Raw genomic sequence first — 22,929 nt, 5'->3', positions numbered from 1 at the left:
ATTGGCCCATGAACATTTCCTGCTTGTTATTAAACTATTTTATAACTGTAACAAGAGGCAATTCAATCATATCCTGATGTTAAAACAGCTATCATAATGTTATTTATCAATGTGTGGCTCTTTTTGGATTCTCAGAAGCTACAGAAATTAAAAATGCTATTGTTTACATCCCTCAAAATGGTCTACAGTTATATAGTGCACATCAAAAAGGCGGCTTTATTTACACACAACAACAGTTCCCTTTACAATCATGTCATCCTGTTGAACCCTTTTATTCTACAATTATGTGTGAGTTTAGGGTTTTTACTTTCTCGCCTTTTTGCTTTACAAATCTGTAACAGACCAAGGACCTCATTACAATATATTTTTGGAGCTCAATCATCAGCTGCACAGATTGTCAAATCAGGTAAATCATTTATATCTTAAACAGTCTGTTTAATTTACTTTCATTATAACAGAGTATATCACTTTATCTGTTTAACCCTTTAAGTAGGGTGCTAATTACAGGGGGGTTTGAGTGGGATTGACCTCCCCTAATTAAGGTTTAATCCCCCTAAAGAACGTCATGTATGGGGGGTCCCTTTGAATCCGAAGAAAAAAAGCTCATTCTGATCTGTAATTTAAATAATAATGTTATTAATTAAAATAACAGATATCCATTTGGCCCCCCATAACGGTTCATACCATTGCAAATGCATAATCGTGCCAGTCAATCTGCGAGAAAAAAAGTCATTCAACAGTCTGATACCGGCAGATTTAGAGCACCATGAGAGTTCACAAGATTAATTTCTCATAAAATAGGAATTTGTTTCTACATAAAGCCTTAAAGTTAAGTCAAATTAGATGCGTAGTTTGTATAGTTTGACCTAAAGTAAGCCAAAAATAGCTAATCAGCTCAGAACAGCCTACACTAAATGGCCTATCCCACAAAACACTGAAACATAATAAATAACTGAAATATATTTATTTATTAAATTAGATGTAATTTAATTAATACACACATTTGATTCACTGAAGCATGCATTAAACTAATATTACTGAAAACTAACATTAACCCCCCCCCCTCTATTATTCGCACACTGCCTTAAACTGCCTGCTCGACCAAATGACTGAGTATATTTTGACTGACTATATTTTATTGAGAGTACCAAACTTAACCTGACTGAGCCGTGCTGTATGTGTTCTGTTCATGCTGTGCATTTTTGCTATTTTTTGCCCTTCATAATCATACTTTATACTCAATTGTTTATTTCAGATGCAAACATATCATACTTTTCTCCAGAGAAAAAAAATTCAATTAATAACGTAATCAGTACACATCATAAAGAATTTTTTAAGCGTCGCTGGATCTTTGTCTTCATTGTATCTACAGTGTTAAAATGCAGGGTTCCACACAATTCATTCATATCGTCCCAACAGAAATCAATAAACTTATTCTTTTACAGATTTAACAAAATTGAATGGATTGAACATAAAAAATTAAGTTTTCTCAATGAACTCACAATAATTGTGTTGTTTCAGCTTAATTTAAATAAGTAGATGGAACAAGCAGCAGTGTATTTTCTGTTTCCTGTTTTGCTTTTTGTATTCACATTCAGTGTTTTTTGTAATGTATTCGGGTAATAACTGTTGTAATAACACTTCTTATTTGTCTTAAAATATCTAAAACACATTTGTGGTATATTTTTGTTATGCGAGTTTAAATTGTTAAACTCCTAACAGAGCAAAACCCCTTTGTAAAATTAACTATAGTTGTATTTATTATATATTATTTTACTAAATAAAACCACCACAACATGGTGTTTGTAAACTGGTTTTAAAAATGTTAGTATGCAAAACACCAAACAGTTATTGTTTCCTAAGGGATAAGACATACAAACAGATAAATAAATAAATACTAATATTAATAAAATAAATGGGCTCTTGAACAAAGGTTTTGCACAATCTATTTAGCACAAAAATAGTTATGCTGCTTAAGAACCCTAATTTTGATACTTTTTAATTTGGTTACCTCATTTTAACCCTCCATATAAAAGGAAAATACTGCAAACAGACAGAATTCTTAAATACATAAAAAAATTATAAACAAATCCCTTGGTCAAAACCTTCACTGTGTTAATTTATGTGTGCTACTGAATTAAACATTTTTTTGCTCGGTGCAGGATTAGATTTAAGAACCAAATGCCAGTCTTTTTCAACAATAACATTTCACAATATACAATAACGTTTCAAATATTGTAGCTATAGTAATAACAATTACAAAAAGTAATAATTATAAAATAAGACAAGAAATTAAAATACAATACAATTTTACATCAACCCAGGAAAATAGTGAGTGATATCCAAAGGTGTATTGAAAATAAATCTGTAACTTCAAATGCAAACGTCTTTAAAAGGGGGACAATTTCAAGGCTTTGCAGCAGTTTATTCTCTGGTTGAATTTTCCATTTTTACACCCTCCAATGTTTTAAAATGTCGACAACTGAGGACTGAACCAAAACGAACAGGGCTGCGTTTCCCAAAAGCATCGTAAGCCTAAGAAGTTCGTAGAAATGATCGTACGACTGATCTTAATATTACGGTCTGTTTCCCAAAAGCATCGTAACTTAAGTAGCACTTGAAAATCTTCGTGGATCTACGAGTGCTCTGGAGTAATCGTAAAGCCTTAAGTGCATCGTAAGGAGACAGAGTTATGAGGGCACCTGCTGGACAACCGGCAAATTGCACCTACAATTTACTTCTCTTCAAAGTCATTATTCATTTTATTTGTACGTATATCTCTATTCATTTATATTTTCTACACATTACACAATTCAATATACAAATAATAATGAATAAAGAAAAAAATAAAAATTACATAATAAATGTTAGAATGAAAAAAAAATTACACTGTTGTATATGGACATTTCGAGGGTAGTAGGCTACATATGTTGTATTTAACAGAAAATATTTAATGTGATTTAAATCACATTTAAATGCTAGTGTCTCCACCCCTAGGTATGTGCTTATTTATATTTTTGTCCTATTAGCAAATGCACATCAGGTGGGGATAATTAGGCTAAACTTTTCAAAAATAAATGTAAGAGCTTATTTATTTATTTATTTACTTATTTATTTATTTTGATGTGAGATAATCAATTTTTGATAAAGAAATTGATAAATAATTCTACTTAATTAAGGTTTCATATAAATATCGAAAATGATGCTGATGTCATTTCCGGCAAGGACTGTTAGAATTAGTTTTATGCGAGATTGGAGCAAGACAGTGTTTTTACAGTACGACATTTCCAGTTAATTTATGTTTTTAAACTGGCTCAAAAATATATTTTTTTTTATGTTATTCGAGTTGAATATACATTCACACAAGTAGAAGAAGAATTATATGGATTGCTATAACATGTGCAACAATAACGAGCCATTCTATAGCGTGACATTTCAGCACTTAACAAACGGATAGCGACTCCTAAGTTGCACTTAAAGCTGGGCTACGTGCAATTGTGTTAAGTGCATTTTTGGGAAACGCACGTGAAACAATAACGAACGTTCGCAAAATGACTCGTAGAAAACGCTCTTAAGTGCTAAGATCAATCGTTATCGGGAAACGCAGCCCAGAGCTATGTATTATTTTCGCCTATAGACATGTATTCAATGAAATTTCTCTGTCCACAGATTGTGATAATCTTGGTCGTTCTCTGCATCCTTTCCTGTGATCAGTGAGTTACTGATGCTGTGGTCAGATTCTCCTGTTCTCTGATTGGCTGTCGTAATTGCCTTCACACGAGCGCGCTGACAGCCAGAACATCCTCTCCTGTCACGCGCGCGCGATAACCACCAGCTCCCGCCAAACGCCTTCTGTCACAATCTGCTGCAGGTATGTAATAAATGAGCTTTGATATGATGTGCCATTCGACTGTGTTTAATCATCAGAATGCGGTAGACTTTGTTAATGGGTAAAATGTGTGTTTAAAGGCGTAGCTCGAATGAAACAACGGAGAACTGCACGCCAGCGAGGCAGAGCATGTTACGAATGGAAATTATTGCTAGAAATATCAATGAAATTTTAGAAATCGTTTTTTTCTATTATAATAACCTGTTATTGAATATTGAAACCGATGATCAAGAAAGACGTGTAAGGTTGAATATTGTCATAATATACATGTGTGACCTAGTTTAAAAGCTGTTCAGAATACCTTTTATGATCAAATTTGAGTTATTCATTGTAGTAAATAATTGTTTCAGTAAGATTAATTGCTGTTTGTAACATTATGCTTTTTTCTTACTACAAAGCAAGCTGTCATTATTTTTTATTTATTATTTTTTTTTTGCAGTAAGATCTACTGTAGGCTATGTGAGGTTGAATTTGTTTAACATTGAAAAAGACTCATAATTTTGATTTAAATGAATATAGGCTATTGCACTTGCCCCTATCACGTCAGTTGGGAAACAACATACAGAAGCAGCTTTATAATAGTAAAAAAATGATTTAAAATGAGTTTTATTTGAATGATCAGATGAAATCTGACATAATGGACTTTACTTGCTTTTTTAAAACTGTTCCTCGCCTGAATTGTGTGTAAAAAGATTGTGCATGGATTAACTTGCAATGTTTCTCCGGAATGGCTTTAAGAATTAAAAAGATGATTATTTCTGAAGATTCATTTGTTACGAATTTCTATTTCATTTTCTTAAATCATATAATATGACATCAAAAAACATGCTCACTCATATCTTGCTGAAAGAAAAATACGCAGTTTGTGTTCTGATTAAAGTGCAATATGTTTTGTTGTTAGTTTCGGGGTGGCACAGTAGGTAGTGCTGCCGCCTCACAGCAAGAAAGTCGCTGGTTTAAGCCTTGGCTGAGTCAGTTGGCGTTTCTGTGTGGAGTTTGCATGTTCTCTCTGCTTTCACATGGGTTTCCTCCGGGTGCTCCGGTTTCCCTCACAGTCCAAAGACATTTGGTACATACAGGTGAATTGGGTAGGCTAAATTGTCCGTAGTGTATGAGTGTGATTGAGTGTGTGTGTGGATGTTTCCCAGAGATAGGTTGCAGCTCTAAGGGCATTCGCTGCGTAAAACATGTGCTGGATAAGTTTATTCCCCTGTGACGGCTCCAATTTATTAAATTGACTAAGCCAAAAAAAGAATGAATGATCGAATGAAATTGTTAGTTTCTTGTTTTTAAATTTTCGTGGTATATTTTCTGTCATTTTCAGGTTCAAAAAGCATATTCTGAAACGATTTCGACATCTAAATGATTAAATGTAAAAGAAAAACTAACCCAAAGTATAGAAAATATAGAAAATATTGTTAAAAATAATATATTCATTCTGTATTTGTGTCTTATCTAGTTACAGTTATGTATATGAAAACATGGAGCTGTCAAAGAGCGAAGATTCTTCAGACAATCGGAAGAGGTCAAATGAGGCACATGGCCGAAGTAAACAGCCTGATGAGCACACATCAAAAATCACCATGAATAATGGATTTGTGAATGAACACAATACTGATGAAAGCCCATCCTCACTGCCTAAGCCAGATATTCTCTTTCCAGGGGTGAGTGACACACTCTCAGAAGGTCACAGACACCTCTGTAGCTCTGTTACAAGGAGCAAAACTCATGATTGTGTCAGAGGACTGGGACTGCAGCAAGCCAAGAACTCTGAATACAAAGATGGGACCAGCTGGCGCCATCACCAGAAGCTGCTGACCAGTGTCAGCTTTCCAGGATTTGAGACGCCTCTTAGGTTGCTTCGTGAAACTCAGGATACATCTGGCAGCAGTCATGAAATCGATGATTATCGTAACCTTACACCTCAAGTGCCCTTTGTGCCCTGCATAGGCAAATCCATTCCAAAAAGGAGGAGATCTCTGAGGAAACCTAGGAAGGCCATTAAGGATTTGTTTGTTCACAAAAGTTACAAACACGAGAAAGCTACACCACCAAGTACACCAAGTCGTGTTTTTGGTGAAAATGCTACAATATTAATGCGGATAAGAAAAGCAGCAAGACACAGAGAGTGTAGCACTGCAGGAAGCAGGTGTAATGATGAACTCAGTGAGACGCCCTCTGATTCTTCCAGTGAATCTGGTCCTAATGTCTGCGAGGATGCCGTCTCGTTAAAAAGCTTTGGATCTCAGGCTGGTTGTGGTGAGATATTTGCTGATGATCTTGTATCGCCTGATGGGGTTCTTAACTCTCAGCATGACAGAGTTGCTTGTGGAACTCCAAAGCAAAGTCCTACTACTTTGGGCATCCAGGGAGGTACTGAGTGTCTGGCCTCTCCAGCCAACGCTGAGGTACTGGACATGTTTGGGTTGTGGGAAACTTTGAACAGAACTTTGCTTTCAGAGCAAAGTTTAAAAGCAATGGGACCAGCAACAAAACACACAGCACCGATCACTATATCTCCTTCCACAACCAATTCTGCAGATATAACAGTCAGTACACCCCATCCTGTAGAGCCAGAGATCAAGGAACTTAATGCTAAAGTGATGACACCCAAAAGTGACAACCAAGGGAACACCAGTGATGAGGGCTACTGTGATTACGTTTCTCCTGGTTATGAGGACCACAGCAAAAGTTCCTTTTCTCCAGTGCATTCCAGCAAGATCCCTAGAGACACGTACAGTGGAGATGCTCTTTATGAGCTATTCTGTGACCCCAGCGACGCAGAGATAACCCCAATATGTGATGATGAGATTGATCTAACAGACAGCATTGTTGGCCAGTGCAGTGATCTTCCATTATCCATGTACAGCTTCCGTGTTGGAGCAGAGGAGAATCTTGCCCCATCTTTGGCTCGGGACTTTGTTGGGCAGGAACTCCTGGAAAGTAAATGGATGGGGAAGGATTGCTTACTAAAGCTTTGTGACACTGAGATATCTCTGGCTATGGGTGTAGTTAACTGGCTAAACCAAAAGACAGACAAAAGCAACCCATCAGAACTGAAATCTTCACAGACGAGTGGTGAAGAAGGTGGGGATTTATGTCTGAGATGCAAAAGTAAGTCAGAGAGGGTTAGAAGACCTCCAAGAAGAGTAAGAACTGTTAATAGCATTAGAGATGCAGCTAAATTCAAAGAGCCAAGTCAGCGAGGTGTACGTGTTCTGCCCTCAAAATGTGATACAAACACAGTGATGTCATCCCTGGACTCTCCTCATAGTCAGCCCAATACCCCAACAAGTGGCGTGTGTTTCAGGATATTCAATATCGGCTCTCCTATGACTCCAGGTGGAGATTTGCAGTCCCCGGTGGTAAGCTCCCCTGGCTCTGGGACAAGGTCTTTGTTTGTGTTGGCCATAAACAAGGAATCTCTTTGTGAATCTTGCAAGAGTTCCCTGAAAAACGGAGCGAAAGACTTGCACCTGTGCCGTTCTTGTATGTCCCTCATTGAGCACATCAAGACTTCAGACCTTTGGGCCCGTTCCAGTTTTCCCAAGTCCACTCTAACTCCACAGCCAATTACCCAAGACTTACTATCTCCCGCCAGCACATGTGGAATAGGAAGTGACATCAGTATAGCTTCCCTTGTTGAGCAGTGTGCCAGTCAGTTTTCTTCTATGAAGATCAACATGACTCAAGCTCACCCAAGAGAGATAAGAGATGCTGTTGTGCCTGAGCAGGTGGTAAAAAGGAACAAAGACCACTCTCAGAAATACCTAAAGTCAACGCACAAGAGAAGGCCAGTGGCAGCTACAGAGAAAGGCTTGCATGCTAGACACCGCTTGAGTAGATCTAGCTTTTCTGAAGATGTGAAACGTTCTCTTTTGGATGCTGGAGGACTTGGCTTTGTCTCTACCAGTCCTTCTAATGATTTGGTATTGGAAACATACACTCCATGTACTGTTGAATCTGTTGACACGGATGTATCTCAAGCAACCAGGCCTACATCTCTTCCTCTTGTGGCGTCTTCTGAATTTTCTTGCAGAGAGGGCTTGATGAAGATAGAAGGGGGAAACTCAGCCAAGAAGACAAATAAGTCACGACATCGCAAGAAGTCTGCTGTGAATCATGAGGGATCATGCAGTGGCTTTCCAGGGGACAGGAAAGTGGAACGCAGATCCAGAATGAAGAAGGGAAACGTATAATAAACAGGTGAAGGATTTGACTAATCAAGAAATGATGTATATTTTATGCCTTTTCTGTACTGTCATTGAAAACAATTAGGGTTTTGAATCTGTCTGTCTATTTGCCGATCAGTCAGTCAGTCATGGCAGAGTTAAAGTATCCAAGAAATTAAAACTAACCAAAAAGATGTTGTTAGCTCACATTGCTAGTTTTGAGAGGAACAATTAATCTGTGCATGTCATTAAGAAAAAAAAAAGTTTGCCTTTTTAATCTTTTATTGAAACAAGAAAACACGCTTCAGTTTTATTCTCAGATTACATGATTTTGAGGTAATGGGTAATGTAGCTAACATACTTAACCATGCTGGTCCGACTGTTAGTTTTGACAACAAACAGAAATGAGCAGGAGGTGTCTGTTAGGTTGTAATAACTCTTCTAAAACCCCTTTCCTGATCTTTCTGAATGAAATGCCTGCTTTACTACATCCATTCAGCCTCCGGTAGAAAAAACAAGCAACGCCCATTGTTTTCTCACTTAAAATTGCATTTCTTTAGAAACTATATCACAACAGGAAGAGAATAACGATCGCAGCTTCTGGTTTATTGGAACTTTAAATGCAGATAAATTGTTAGGCAATCAGTGTCAACTAGCCAATTCTTTTATTTTTATAAAATCCAAAGCAGAAGATTCACACTATTTAGGACATTTTGCATAAATAATTTGCATATATAGAACTTTTAGCCTAAAGTAACACACACAGACACACATATATGCATCAAATTTAAACAGTTTCATATTAATGACACTGTATTTTGTATCATATATTGGCATACTGTACATTTTTATAACATTTCATTGTTTCTTCAGCATGTGATGTTGTCAGACAAATAAAACTTGTTTTACAATATCAAGATATTTAAATAATGGACCCTTTTCACAAGACTGTTATGACACATTTAACGATCATCATAATCTTTAAAAAAAAGTTTTCAATATTTAGATTTTTATGAAAAAGTAAAAACATTTATATGCATTTATGAATGCATTATATTAGCCAATTTACAAAAAATTAATTTGAAATGTTTTTAATGCAGCGTCTATGAGGCTGAAAGTAAATTTGATGTTATTCTCTCCTCTGGCTGGAGTCATCAGTCTCGCACTATTTTTTCCTTTTACTGAAAGTCTTGATAACACCATTGATGAGTTTTATCTTTTAGTATTTCAGTAAATAAGATTGTAAAAAATATTTAAGTTTATCCAACTATAATGCCTTCCGCTACTGAGAAACCCAGAAATATGGAATGGCTCCATAAAAACATACATTTACAATTTCTCTGCTTCTCTTAATATACAAGTTAAATGATCATTTCTCAATTAATTTGTCTTAACCCTTTAACTGCCCCAGCATGAAATGTTTTGGATTGCATTTCTTAACTCCTAATATCGCTAGTTAACACACACAATGCATTTTTTAACACATCACATAATTTCTATAATATCAACCTCTACCAAATGGTTGACATGTCGGTTTATGGTAAAAGGACCGGAATCAATACATATACTATGAAAAATCTGAAAATATGAAGTGTAAGACAAATTTATTTAAAAATATTATACATTTTTGAATACTAAATAATCTTTATTTTTTAAGTTTGTCATAAACTTTTTAAGATTCTAATTTGACACACTTTTTTTATACAATAAAACCAAAATTAAGTCTAGTGGTGCATTTTCATTCTTTAAATGGCTCTTTAAATTATTTAAAAAAAAAAGGAAACCAAAAAGTATCTCGAAAGTATCTTTCTAAAGTGAAATAACTGCAATGAAATGTAATGAAAAGTTTTTGACTGCCTACTGTAGCTTCTAACAGTAACGTTACATCATCCACAGTTTTGCCAGCAGTCAATCACCTAAATTAGTTTAATATTAGTAGTTAAATAAACATACATGTTCGGTTACAATGGAAACAGCATTTTTTTCTGCAGTAGCCTAAATAAATCTTAAACATTAAAATTGCTTTTAGATTACTGCATTTACGAATAAAGCCTAATGGCATAATAATAAACTATACTTATTAATAAATGATAAAAAACAGCTTATATTTTACATTGCAAGATGCTACAAAGCACATTTAAAAACAGTTAATTCCCCAAACACTGTTAACTAATTTATGTGAATGTGTTAATGAAATATCATAAACATTATCTCATTTAACTGCATTTTGCAACTCAAAAAGGGTATGTTCAACTGCAGAGAGCTCAATAAACCAAATGTGACAAAAAAAATTGTTGATTTCACTCTAGAAGAATGGTTAAAAACTGAGTCATTTTCTTTCAAACCATTGCACATTCTTTTACAGGACAAAAAAAACTATAATGATAATAATAAAAAAAAAGATATATATATATATATATATATATATATATATATATATATATATATATATATATATATATATATATATATATATGTATATATATATATGTATATATATTTCATTAAAACGTTACATTTTATAACTACAAAAAGTACCGATAAGAGAACATTTAAAACCGATAAGTGGTATTGATAAAAGTAGTAATACTGTTGAAACCTTAACGATACCCATCCCTAATTATATGCAACTATAAAATTACCTGAAAATTAGTCCCTTTCCCACTACTGGGTTTCAGCTGGAAGGGCATTGCTGTGTATAACATATGTTGGAATGGTTGGGGGTTCAATTCCACTGTGGCGTCCTCTGATATATAAGGGACAAAGCTGAAGGAAAATAAATGAATGAAAAGTAGTCCCTTTACTTTTTTGTAAAAAAGTAATTTATTTGAAGTAACTAGTCACTTTATAACTAATTCCACTCAACACTGCTTACATGTTACCTTGTCAATTGATTGTAATATTATTGCAAGAAAAGCAGAGTCAGGAGAAATGTCATTATTAATGACTGGGGGGATTTTAGAGAAGCACCTTTGCTAATGAGGCCTCAGAGAAAACATGTCACTTTGTCCTTCATCCGGCTGTCAAATTCTCAAATGCCTCGCAGGTATACTCCTCTCAGCAAGCATTTTCTCCTTAAGTTCACTTACAAACTATAGAAAGAGGTGAACCAATTGTTATGCTGTACCACGTACGCTTTTTATATGCATAAAATACCCAATATATCCCACTTGTTCATGCTCTATGAAACGGCCGTTGTAGTTTATTCAGGTTTATTTGCACAGCCACTCACTACAGCACATTATTGCAGCTCAAGACCTTTAAAACCTCTTCGCTTAATTACATCATAAGGGAGCCAGTGGTCGCAGTTTTTGTGCTTGTGTCAGGGAAAGTGTTGTGCATTTCAAGGCTTCTTTGAATTGTACTGCTTTAGCTGGGTCAGCAGAGGTGCTCAAAGACTCTCTTCTATGGGTTGTTTTGGTGTGTGCGTCATTGAGCATTGATGGACTGAATATGTAATTAGCACTTCAGTGTAACTGCAGGTTTTAGTTGTCTGCTCTATTATTAGCACTCTTATGCAAACCGTTTACCCAAAAATAGATACACAATGTACTGATATTCACTGATAAAGAGATGTGAAAACGTGCCTTAGACTTTTCTCTCTGTATAGGTCATACATATAGCGCCTTCAGATTTATAGTTCTCTAGGCGAGTGTTTGTAAATTAATGAGCACTGAGGGTAGCAGAGTTGCTTTTGACAGAGCTTCAAGGTCAGATATCCTCCCTACATATCGGTGTCTTGTTATATATTGGAGCTGTTATCTTGTAACCATGGCAACAGCACTTTGATGGGAAAGCTCTCAGTATTTTGGCCGTGCACCAGCATGAGAGTGAAATGACGGTGAAGTCATAAGGCTGGCTCTGGTTTAGGGTTTAATGTACTGAAGGGTTTTATTTTGCTTTTATATATATATACTTATACCACATTTAATAATTTAAGACAAAAGAAGTGGAACTGAAAGAGGATAATAGCTAATGAACTATTTAAAGGCTGTGACCCTGTTGACATAATTTGAACTGGAGGGTGAAAAAATATGTTATTCTAAGCATTTGGTGGGGATTGTTACATGTTTGTACTGCAGTTATGACAAAGCTCTTTTTTGAGTCAGATTTAATACATTGATAGTTAACATTTTTACCAGTTATTATGATTGGGCAGTATATATTAACAGGAACTGAAGTTTTAGAGAGCGAGAGAGGGGGTTGGATTGGGTCTGGACTCTGGACTTGAACTCGGTCACAGTTGTGCTACATGTACAATTGAAGTCAGAATTATTAGCCCCCCTTTTTATTTTTTCCCTAATTTTTCTTTAACGGAGAGACGATTTTTCAACACATTTCTAAACATAATAGTTTTAATAACTTATTTCTAATAACTGATTTATTTTAACTTTGCCATGATGACAGTAAGTAATATTTGACTTGATTTTTTCCAAGACACTTCTATACAGCTTAAAATGACATTTAAAGGCTTTACTAGGTTAATTAGGTTAACTAGGCAGGTTAGGGCAATTAAAAACTGTTTTTATTCTGGCCAAAATAAAACAAAAAAGACTTTCTCGAGAAGAAAACAATATTATCAGACATATTGTAAAAATTTCCTTGCTCTGTTAAAATTTGGGAAATTTTTAAAAAAGAGAAAAAAATTAAAAGGGTGGCTAATATTTATGACTTTAACTGTATGCTAACAATATTTATTAATTAAGTGAAATGTATTTAACATAATTGAGATATATATATATAATTTTGAACAGCTTGAATTTCAAGACTACAAATTCCACATTTCGTTTTAAACTATATGCAATTTTAAAACTCTATATTCAAATCTATTTCCATTTCAAACATCCTATATCCAATTTCAAAACACTAGTAGGATACTGTAGGAACTGCTGTAAACTTTATTTAAAGTCACAATTCATAGTATTACCAAACCATTAACTAACTCTACTAGCTTAACAACCTACTAATTACCTGTTTATTAATAGTTAGTAAGTTAAAAGTTGAGTTTTGGTTTTGGGTAGGATACGGGATGTAGAATAAGATCATGCTAATTAACTACTAATAAACAGTTAATATATTAAAAATGGCTGGTATTAAGTCAGTAGTTAATAGCATGATATGTGAGCTGAACTAAAGTGTTACCAAAACTGTGTATATTATACTGTCATTAAACGATACAAAATAACATACATAAATTAAACTATATGTCTGTTTAAATTTGATGTTAAGTCATCACTGGTGCTGTACTACGTTAAAAGGCAAAAAAAAAATGTACAGATGAAGTGCTAATATAGAGTTTAGGTACTAATATGTAGCCTTAAGAGGGTAAACAAGGTAAACAGATGTCATTTTTGAAAAGGTACCACCCCAGTAACAGCAATTTCCTTGTATAGAATAAAAATATTCCTTTTTTGTGTGAATAATATTTGACTAGATTATATGTCAATAGTTTCTTTGCTTTGCTTAACTCAAACTCGTGCTGAGTTTCACTCCAATCAGTTTAAAGTGGATTTTCCTCCACCTCCACCTTCTGTTCCTGACAGAGCTGCTTTAGAATACAAATACAGAACAAGAAATGCAGACAAGAACCAGGACAACATTAAGAGACTGTGAAGCTCTACAGTAAAACAAACAATCTAACGCTTGTGTTTCTTTAGCAGGAAATGCATTTGAATGTGGCCTGAGGTATATCACTTTGCTTGTTTTGGATAGCTTTACCATGATCATGGGGTTCGACAAGATCAGTGAATGGTCTATTGACAAGCTTTTACAGTATTTCCTGCACAGCTCTCAGTGGATCTTCACACAGCAGACATCTGTTTGCATGAACATCTGGAAAATATGAAAGCTTGCATTCAGCCTAAGCCGCCAGTGACTTGCATCACGGTGGGGGGCACAGTTCAGCCAAACATGTTTTATTACATAGTGACAGAGGTCCACGTGTTTGTTTTTAACTAATCTTGATCAGAACAAGAGGTTTACAGACAAAACACTGTTATTATTAGTCCCTTTGACCACTGTGTGGCAGTATAGACATTTTCACAAGCTGCGCTAGAGTACTGGAAACCCACTGGGAGCTTGAGCAGCATGTCGAACCACCTGCATTTCTTCAGCATATACAAACTATGCTTGTCTGCATGTCCTAATGCATTATAACTCATCAGAGCAGGACATTTTCTACGCATGCTTGTCTCATCTGATGCAACTAGGCTTGCGTCCAGAGGGGAAGGGGTTCGTGTTGGCTTTGACCGCTCTATAATCCGTCAGTGTGCTCCTGAGAGCCACTACAGAGCAGATGTATAGAGCTGGCTGACTGCTGCCCATTGACAGAGGTGATGCTGAACAGGACTCTGTTCTGGTTTCTGGCTTGGGGAAGAAGCCTCATGCTGTTAGATTGGTCGCATGAGTCTATGGACGATTTAGAACAGTGACATGTGACACAATGGAGGACTGTGCCAATATTGAAGGATGGAAATCAGCTTTTTTTCTGTGCTGGACACTGAGATGGCAAGGGATTAGACTGCACTGCTGGGGCTTTAAACTCTTGTTGAGTCGCTCGATGCTTGCAGAAAACAAACAGCTATTTGTCTGATGCAGCTGCTTCAGATAATTGGCATTGACACTAATATGAATGAAACAGAGTCAGTTCAGATGGTCAAAGTTAACTAGGGTGCCAGAGAGTTTGTGAATAAATATCAAATCACAGTATATGCATCGGTGAACTTCTCGGAAACTGGCATAACATTATATTTCAGCCCAATATCAAAAGGGAAAATAATCATATGTATCATTATTTTCTTGTTAAACCTAATTATATCCAAAAATAATTATTATTGAACGTGTCGCTGTCTATTATTTTAATGCACTGAATAGGGTAATACCTTCTCAGAGATATATTTAAGGGGTTTGTTTATTAATATTAATAACATAATAATAACAACATAATTTTCATTTTAGGAGTACTAATTCTTGTGCTAAAAGAGATTCACATTTCTTCATTATTTACTCACACTCAGGTGGTTCGAAATGTGGTTCTTCTTTTGAACTAAATAAGACATCAAAAGTCATCTTTATTGCAATATTTTTAAAACTTATAATGTATTATTTAAATTGATTTCTATTAGGTTAATAATTATGTTTAAACTTACTAAAATGTATGCTCTCTGTTGAATGAATATGTGTACTATGAATGAAGTTTGGATGGGTTACCTGTACATCTGCCATGTTGTCTTTGTCACATGACCTATGTGGTCAGTTGTGTCACTTTATTTAAATGCAATCTCTTTTGAGAACAAATGTCACAATACATAACATCTTGGGGTGGGTGGTATGACCAACATTTATGGTATGATTCATTTTATTTCTTAGTAATGATATAGTTATTGTTAGATCAACAAAATGAAAAATGAAATCATCAAAAGAGGTTATAATAATCATTTTCTTTTCAGCTTACTCCCCTTACTCTTTAGGGGTCGCCACAGCGGAATGAATTGCCAACTTATCCAGCATAATCTTTATGCAGCGGATGGCCTTCCATCTGCAACCCATCACTGGCAAACACCCACACACTTTCATTCACACACATAATCTACGGACAGTTTAGCTTACCCAAATTCACCTATATCGCATGTCTTTGGACTTGTGGGGGAAACCAGAGCACTCAGAGGAAACCCACACGAAACGGTGGAAACATGCAAACTCCACACAGAAATGCCAACTGACCCAGCAGAGGCTCGAACCAGCAACCTTCTTGCTGTGAGGTGATTGTGCTACCCACTGTGCTATCGTGACGCCCAAGGTTATAATAAATGAACTTAAACACTTCACAATGCACAATATAAGATCAAACTCATTATGTCTGAGCTGATGCCAATATATTTTCTAGTCATCAGTTTCTGCGAAGTGTTTATTTACGGGTTAATTTACAGTCATGTTTGAGACACTTATTCCTCATCAGAGTTGGCTTCTTACAATAAATTAAAAACAGATTTGTGATTTTATGACCTTTGATGATTTGCTCAAAGACGCCACTATCATTTGTCCCCTGTAACTTTAAAATACAGCAGTCTGTAAATAAATTTTTCATGGGGCGGGCCCTAGGCCCCATCAGGAGGCTGCTTGAGAGCATTATTGTTTAAAAAAATAAATAAAAGAGCAGATATTGAATTTAGTCAAAAAGTACTTTTTTCTGATATTCTGACCAGTATATCCAACAAGACTAATGATTTTATGACAACATCATGTTATTAATGTATTTTACTTAAAATTCCTTTAATCTAATGTGAATGAATCATTTTGCTGAATGGGCATATCAGGACCTTGGGGAGGGTGTTAGTCGGCAGAGGCGATAGCTTTACACAAATGACTGTTTAACTTACTGAGGGATATTGTACACAGAGTTATTCTGTACTCATATTCACAGTTTCAGGTCGGTAATCTAAATCAGTTAGCCTAAATCACAGGTAAAATTTTACCTCAAATTGCTGACATAATCTTACTACGATTGCTTCTCAGTCTCACGCTTAACTTATTTACATCTATACATTGAATAAAAATGATTTTTGACATAAACAGGATAAAAACGTAAAGAATAATTTATGTATGTTCTTTTATAAATTTTATTGATAGTAGGATATAAATAGTTCTGGTAACACGTTAGTTTAGCTCACAATTCGTTCATTACCTTTTCAGCTTAGTCCATTTATTAATCCAGGGTCGCCACAGCGGAATGAACCGCCAACTTATCCAGCACATGTTTTACGTAGCAGATGCCCTAAGAAATCTAACATTGGGATATTTTTTAATTCTGCGATAAATGTTGCGATATGAATACAATTTCACTAGATGAGTTAAATAACTATTTGGAAAGACTTTATCATTTTAGACTGATTGGTATGATTATAGAAGAGTTCACATGCATAAAATATAAGAGACAATCTACAAGCATAGATGAATTGAATAACGAAAATGATACCAATAAAATAAACAGTGTTGTTTTACAATGAGTCAAACAACATTCAGGTGTATAGCAAATGAATAATCAAATGTAAACGTTACAAACGGTGCAGTTTCTTATAGGCCTGAATGTTTTTAAAACCTTCATACTGTCACAGGCTTCGAACAAAAACTCTTTTTTTGTCTGCAAAAATGATAAATTATAATCCAAACTCAACATAGTGTATGCTCGCGATGTGCTATTGTGAATGATCACATTGTGATACCACAATGCTGAAACGATATAATGTGCAGCCCTAATCTTAATGTATGTATGTATGTATGTATGTATGTATGTATGTGTGTGTGTGTATGTATGCATGCATGCATGCATGTATGTATGTATATACAGTATATATATATATATATATATATATATATATATATATATATATATATATATATATATACACACACACACACACACACACACACACACACACACACACACACACACACACACACAGTTGAAGTCAGAATTATTAGCCCCCCTGTTAATTATTTCTGTTTAACAGAGAATATATTTTTTTCAACACATTTCTAATCGTAATCATGAAAATTTCCTTGCTCTGTTAAACATCATTTGGGAAATATATCTTATTAAAAAAGAAAAATAATTCAAAGGGGGGCTAATAATTCTGACTTAAACTGTATATTTTCTTTTTGGGGCATTGGGAAATGCTACTGTATATTTCTTAGTGTGATTCAACCTTACAGTTTTTTACTCCATAAAATGCTGATAAGTTTTTTTTTTTATTTCTCCTGTACAGATTTCTTTTCTTTCTGCATCCCGACTGTCTTAAAGTGGTTTCTTCAGTCCAGTACCTCAGTCCTCCGGGCAGCTGACCTCTCTACCAGCTGTCAAACTCTTTATCGTTCATCCTCAAGAAATCTGACATGTTTGCTCTTTTTACAGTCAACTCAGCGACACTGTCAGCCTGGGAACAACAACAGGTCTGTTGATCTGAAAAGTGACATTTGTCTTAAACTGTCGTATCAGTGTTTTTCACTCTCCAGAAGTGTTTCTGCAGTCACTGCTGTTTTTTTTTTTTTTAAACCAAGGATCAATGACTGTACATACTGGTGCAATAACTACAGTATCACTTTATTACTGTCATAGAGACTAGCAAGAAAACATAACTATTTTAGGTATTGTTAGAAAAGTGTCTAATTCATATGTAAACGTATATGATTTTTCAAATAAGGTGTGCTACTAAAGCCCTATTTCTCATTGGGGAATGAGCAAATCATGCTAAAATGTACAAATGAGATTATACAAGTTATTATTCAGCCACTTTATCAGAAAAGTTAGGAATTGCTGTGAGATTGGAGGGACACATTTAAAGCTGCTGTCTTATTACAGAAACCTGGAATTTGACTTACATTGTGGGAATTAATTCTTTAGGCTGATTTTACATATCAAAACAGTCTGACAAGCTATTTGAAAAGCACTATTCTGGAGTTTGGAAGCGAAACAGGCAATTTCTTTAAAGGATCAAGACAGCTGGAGACACAGCAATGGAATCAACTTTGCATTTCCATTTGTCCAATTAGAGTTCAAAACAGAGACAGATAATTGTGTATCAGTGAATAAATGAGGTAAAGTAGCCTTTTGAAAGAACGCCTCTGATCTGGCTGATGTGACCAGAATTGATGAGTGCAACCAAGAAAAGAGGCCATTCATACATATAGTAGGCCTCTTCACAAAGCAGGCAGGTGGCACTTTTACTCGTCTTTGTCCATTTTGGAATGCAATTCTGCCAGTTCTGCCCCTTTCTCACGTGGTAAATACTTCACCTCGGCTGCTGAGGTTGTTCTTGAACAGAATTCCCATGAACACTGCCGCTGTGGTGTGTGTGACTATAAAACTATATATACAGTATGTATCTAGCTTTAAGCAGACAGTGATCTACTTGAATATAGACGTCTACACATCTATGTTATGGTTATATTTGTTCAAATTAAATTGAACTGTTTATTTAAAATGTATTTATGCTATTATGGTGCCCCATTAATCATTACTGAATTTCTATGGAGTGTGTAATGAACACTGATAAAGTTTTAAAGATCAAAGTGCACCAAATTATAAAGTTATGGGCTCCAAAAAAAAAAAAAACATTATAATCTGCAAATTAAGCCATTAGATTAATAAATTATGGACTTTTACCAAAACTTCTGTTATCGTAGTCACTGAAGCAACTATGATAATATTGAAAGTATAAGTAGTTTGAACGAGCTGGTGTTTCACAATTATGCCACTGCAATAGCCTAGTGGTTAGCACGCTGACATATAGTTTCGTAGCACTTCAGGGCGTTCTGAGTTTGAATCCCAGCTTGAGGACATTTCCTGTCCCTACTCTCCCTACTCCCTGACCTCTCTCCCATTTCACTTCCTGTCTATAATACTGTCCTATTTACTTAACAAAAGGCTAAAATAAATCTTTGAAAAATCCCTCCCTCATAATATATATATATAATATCTCCTTAGTTTGTTAGTGATTAAACTTTTTGATAAAAATAATTTCGCATTGGACATCTGTGTGTGTAACCTGGGACAAGACTGTTAAGGTGCTCAGTCAGATGCTAGTATTTATATCTGGAGTCCTGAAATGTGGTCAGTGAGATCTAGTCTCCTGTTGAGTTTTGCTCTAACACTAATTAAACAGATGCTAGGTCGACACGAGGCATAGGTATCAGTGCTGGTGTTATAAAAAGATCACAAAAACTTATTATTATTATGGGGGGAATTTCCTCATCCACCACCAGTGTACAGCATCCACCTGGATGACAAGACTGCAGCCATATTGCCCAGACTTCACACCACACACCAGCTGATTGGTGGAGAGGAGACAGAGTGATGAAGCCCTGCTTGGCTTCAGTAGGCGACCATGTGAGAGCTAGCTGCCGGCAGAGTAAACAAGGCAATTAACGCAGTTCTTACAATACTTCTAATTGTAAGAAATATTTGATAAATTATTTTTAATTAGGGGATGTGGTGCCACAGTAGGTAGTGCTGTCACCTCACAGCAAGAAAGTCGCTGGTTTGAGCCTAGGCTGGGTCAGTTGACATTTCTGTGTGGAGTTTGCATGTTCTCCCTGTATTCGCATGGGTTTCCTCTGGGTGCTCCAGTTTCCCCCACAAATCCAAAGACATGTGGCACTGGTGAATTGAATAAGTGTATGTGTGTGAATGAGAGTGAATGGATGTTTCCCAGTGATGGATTGCAGCTGGAAGGGCATCCGCTGCGTAGAACATATGCTGGATAAGTTGGCGATTCATTCCACTGTGGCGACCCCAGATTAATACAGGGACTAAGCCAAAATAAATTAAATGAATGAAAATTTAAACTTAATTAAACGGATCCTTAATGCAAGGCTATTGTCACTGTCCTACAATAGATGGGTTTCCATCGTCCTGTGTTAATGCTCATTTTGAAGTATGAGTTGAGAAACGAATGATTAAAATGTCAAAATCTGAACAAAAATCTCTTAATTAATCCCATCTTTTGGATGAGATGTTAAACTGAAGTCCTGACTCTATGTGCTCATTCAAAATCCCATGGCACTTTTCGTAAAGTGTAGGGGTCTAACCCCTGGCCAAATTCTCTCCATCAACTCTTACCTATCATGGCCTTCCAATCATCTCCATCACTGTCTTGACTTCCCCTAAAGCTGGTGAGAGACAGCCTCAAATGATTATAAAAAGCTTTGGGTGTATGAGCATACACGATAAAGGCACTATATAAAATACACACATTACATTACATTGCATTAATTAGTTAAAAACGTTTACACACTTAATGTAAACTTTGACTCAAATAAAAACATTTTAATGCAAATTATGAGGCATGGAAATGCATTTTGCCAAATAAACTGACATAGCGGACATTAAACCCATGTAATCAGTGAGCTTTCTCCATTATGCTTGTCTTGTTTTCTGTTGTTTATTAGGTAACCAATACTACAGCCAATCGCTCTAACAACTTGATGGAAATTCACCTAAATTTTGTTTGTTTTTTTACAAACTTTGAAAAGATTTAAATCATGTTAGAATAGAAACCTTGCTAATGATTCTAATGACTCGTGTTTGAATTGAGACCATTGTTACTTTCCACATTTGCTTAGCATAGAAATCAGTTGACCAGCAATCAGCTGACCAGTCAGAGCAGACTCGTGAAAGGGAGCAGTTTAGGTAATAAATAGTCAAATAAATAATATGAATCTAGCTGAGAAGTAACTAAACTAACTGACAAAACTAAATTAAGGGGACACTTTAATTTACAGTGCTGTAAACCAAAATTTAATGTATAGATTTTAAAAGGAAATTGGAAACCAAAGAAGTGGTACATTCAAAGGTGAACTACATGCACATGTTGTCCTTGCTCTAAAGAAAAGTAAGCCAAAGGGTCATTTCAAAGAAACCCTGCTAAATCCTTAGCAGCTATTAGCAAAGTATTATATTTCAGGGCCTCGGCCTGTTTTCCATTAGAATCTGCATCAACATCTGGTACAGGGCTGGTGTCAGTAATGAAGGCAGTGATAATCCTCAATAAATGCACTGTAAATTGGCAATCAAAAATGAATGGAAGCTTTTCAGATAGCTTATTACTTGATTTACTTCAAATTGGGAAATATTTGACCTTGAAATGTAAGTGTTGCTGTTTAAGTATTTGTTGTACAAATTTGAACATACTGTATTGCATCTCAGGATAAGCTGTGTCAAAATACAATAAAAATGCTTTGTTGTTTTAACCCAAATTCAACTCAAACACGGACAAATCCAACTAGATTAAATTTTGGTTGGGTTTGTTCATGTCTGAGCCAAATTTGGGTTAAAACAAGCTAGCATTTTTTAGAGTGCAAAAATGAGATGGCAGATAATAGCATGTAAAACTTCAAACACTCTCAATATTCCTAAATGAATGTGTTGCATGAATCTTTAGCTATATACGATTATGTAAAGTGTTGGAATGTTATATTGATACGATACAATTATTTTCTCACCTCCTAGTGCCATTATATTATTTTCATGACAGGGCAGCTGACGATATTATGGTTCTGTGCAATATTTACATTGATGTGCTTGCCTTTCTATTAGTTTTAATACAAATCAGTGAGTATTAATAAATGAGTATTATAAAAGACCTATTTATGAATCCTATCTTTTTGTATTTGTGTTTTGTATTGTGTATATATTGGATCATTTCACCTGCACTAAACTGTGGGCTGTTTCAGAATCAAGCAGATGAGCTGAGGTGTCAGCACTGTATGTGGCTCAGACATTGCCTAATAGACAGAACAATAGCAAAGCAAACAGCAGAGTGACCGAACAGATTCCTGTATCAGGCCTGGCGCCGGCCGTGATTTAAAGGCACAGTTCACTCAAAATGAAAATTGGCTGTTAAATGGTTAGTTCACCCAAAAATGAAAATTTTGTTATTAATCACTCACCCACGTGTCAATGCAATCTCCTCAAACATTTGATCATGATCAGAACACAAATTAAATTGTTTGCAGTTTTTTTTTGCCCACAAATGTGTTCTTGGAGCTTCATATAGTTATAGTTGAGCCACTGAAGTCACAAGGATGGGTTTTTTGGTCCTCTTTTTTAGTTTGAATGCCTCTGGACCATTGCTTCATGGAGAATGAGAGAGCTCTCTATAAAATTTTATCTAAAAAAACATATTTTGCGTTAAGAATTTGAAAAAAGAATTTTAACTACATGAGGGTGAGTATAATTAATAACAGAATTCTCAGTTTTGAAGACTAACCCTTAATTTCCTCACCTTCGGGCCAAGATATGGGTGACTTTTACTTCAGTTCATATATTACAGAAATATTATAACTGAAATCATGCTGCTATGTGATTCATAA

General features: G+C 35.4%; 1 protein-coding gene across 2 annotated transcripts; it reads left to right on the top strand.

Annotated features, from left to right (window-relative positions):
* Window positions 1-339: 339 nt before the first annotated feature.
* Window positions 340-22,203, top strand: amer3 (APC membrane recruitment protein 3). Of its 2 annotated transcripts, none has more exons than XM_087240634.1 (4): window positions 340-406; window positions 3,670-3,871; window positions 5,349-8,095; window positions 17,826-22,203. In XM_087240634.1, exon 3 carries the CDS (start codon window positions 5,371-5,373, stop codon window positions 8,086-8,088), a length of 2,718 nt encoding a protein of 905 aa, XP_087096760.1. In that variant the 5' UTR covers window positions 340-406; window positions 3,670-3,871; window positions 5,349-5,370; the 3' UTR covers window positions 8,089-8,095; window positions 17,826-22,203. The 2 variants fall into 2 exon arrangements, with proteins under 2 accessions (XP_087096760.1, XP_087096761.1); XM_087240635.1 differs by lacking the exon at window positions 340-406 and having other exon boundaries at window positions 3,744-3,871; window positions 5,349-7,818; window positions 7,929-8,095.
* Window positions 22,204-22,929: the final 726 nt, after the last annotated feature.

This window comes from Danio rerio, chromosome 2 (genome assembly GCF_052040795.2).
Source record: "Danio rerio strain M-AB ecotype USA chromosome 2, GRCz13ab, whole genome shotgun sequence".
Lineage (NCBI taxonomy): Eukaryota > Metazoa > Chordata > Actinopteri > Cypriniformes > Danionidae > Danio > Danio rerio.
This window is presented reverse-complemented; position numbering and strand designations above follow the sequence as displayed.

Coding starts and splice junctions, on each gene's coding strand:
- amer3 (XM_087240634.1), top strand. CDS start 5,371: ATGGAGCTGTCAAAGAGCGAAGATTCTTCAGACAATCGGAAGAGGTCA.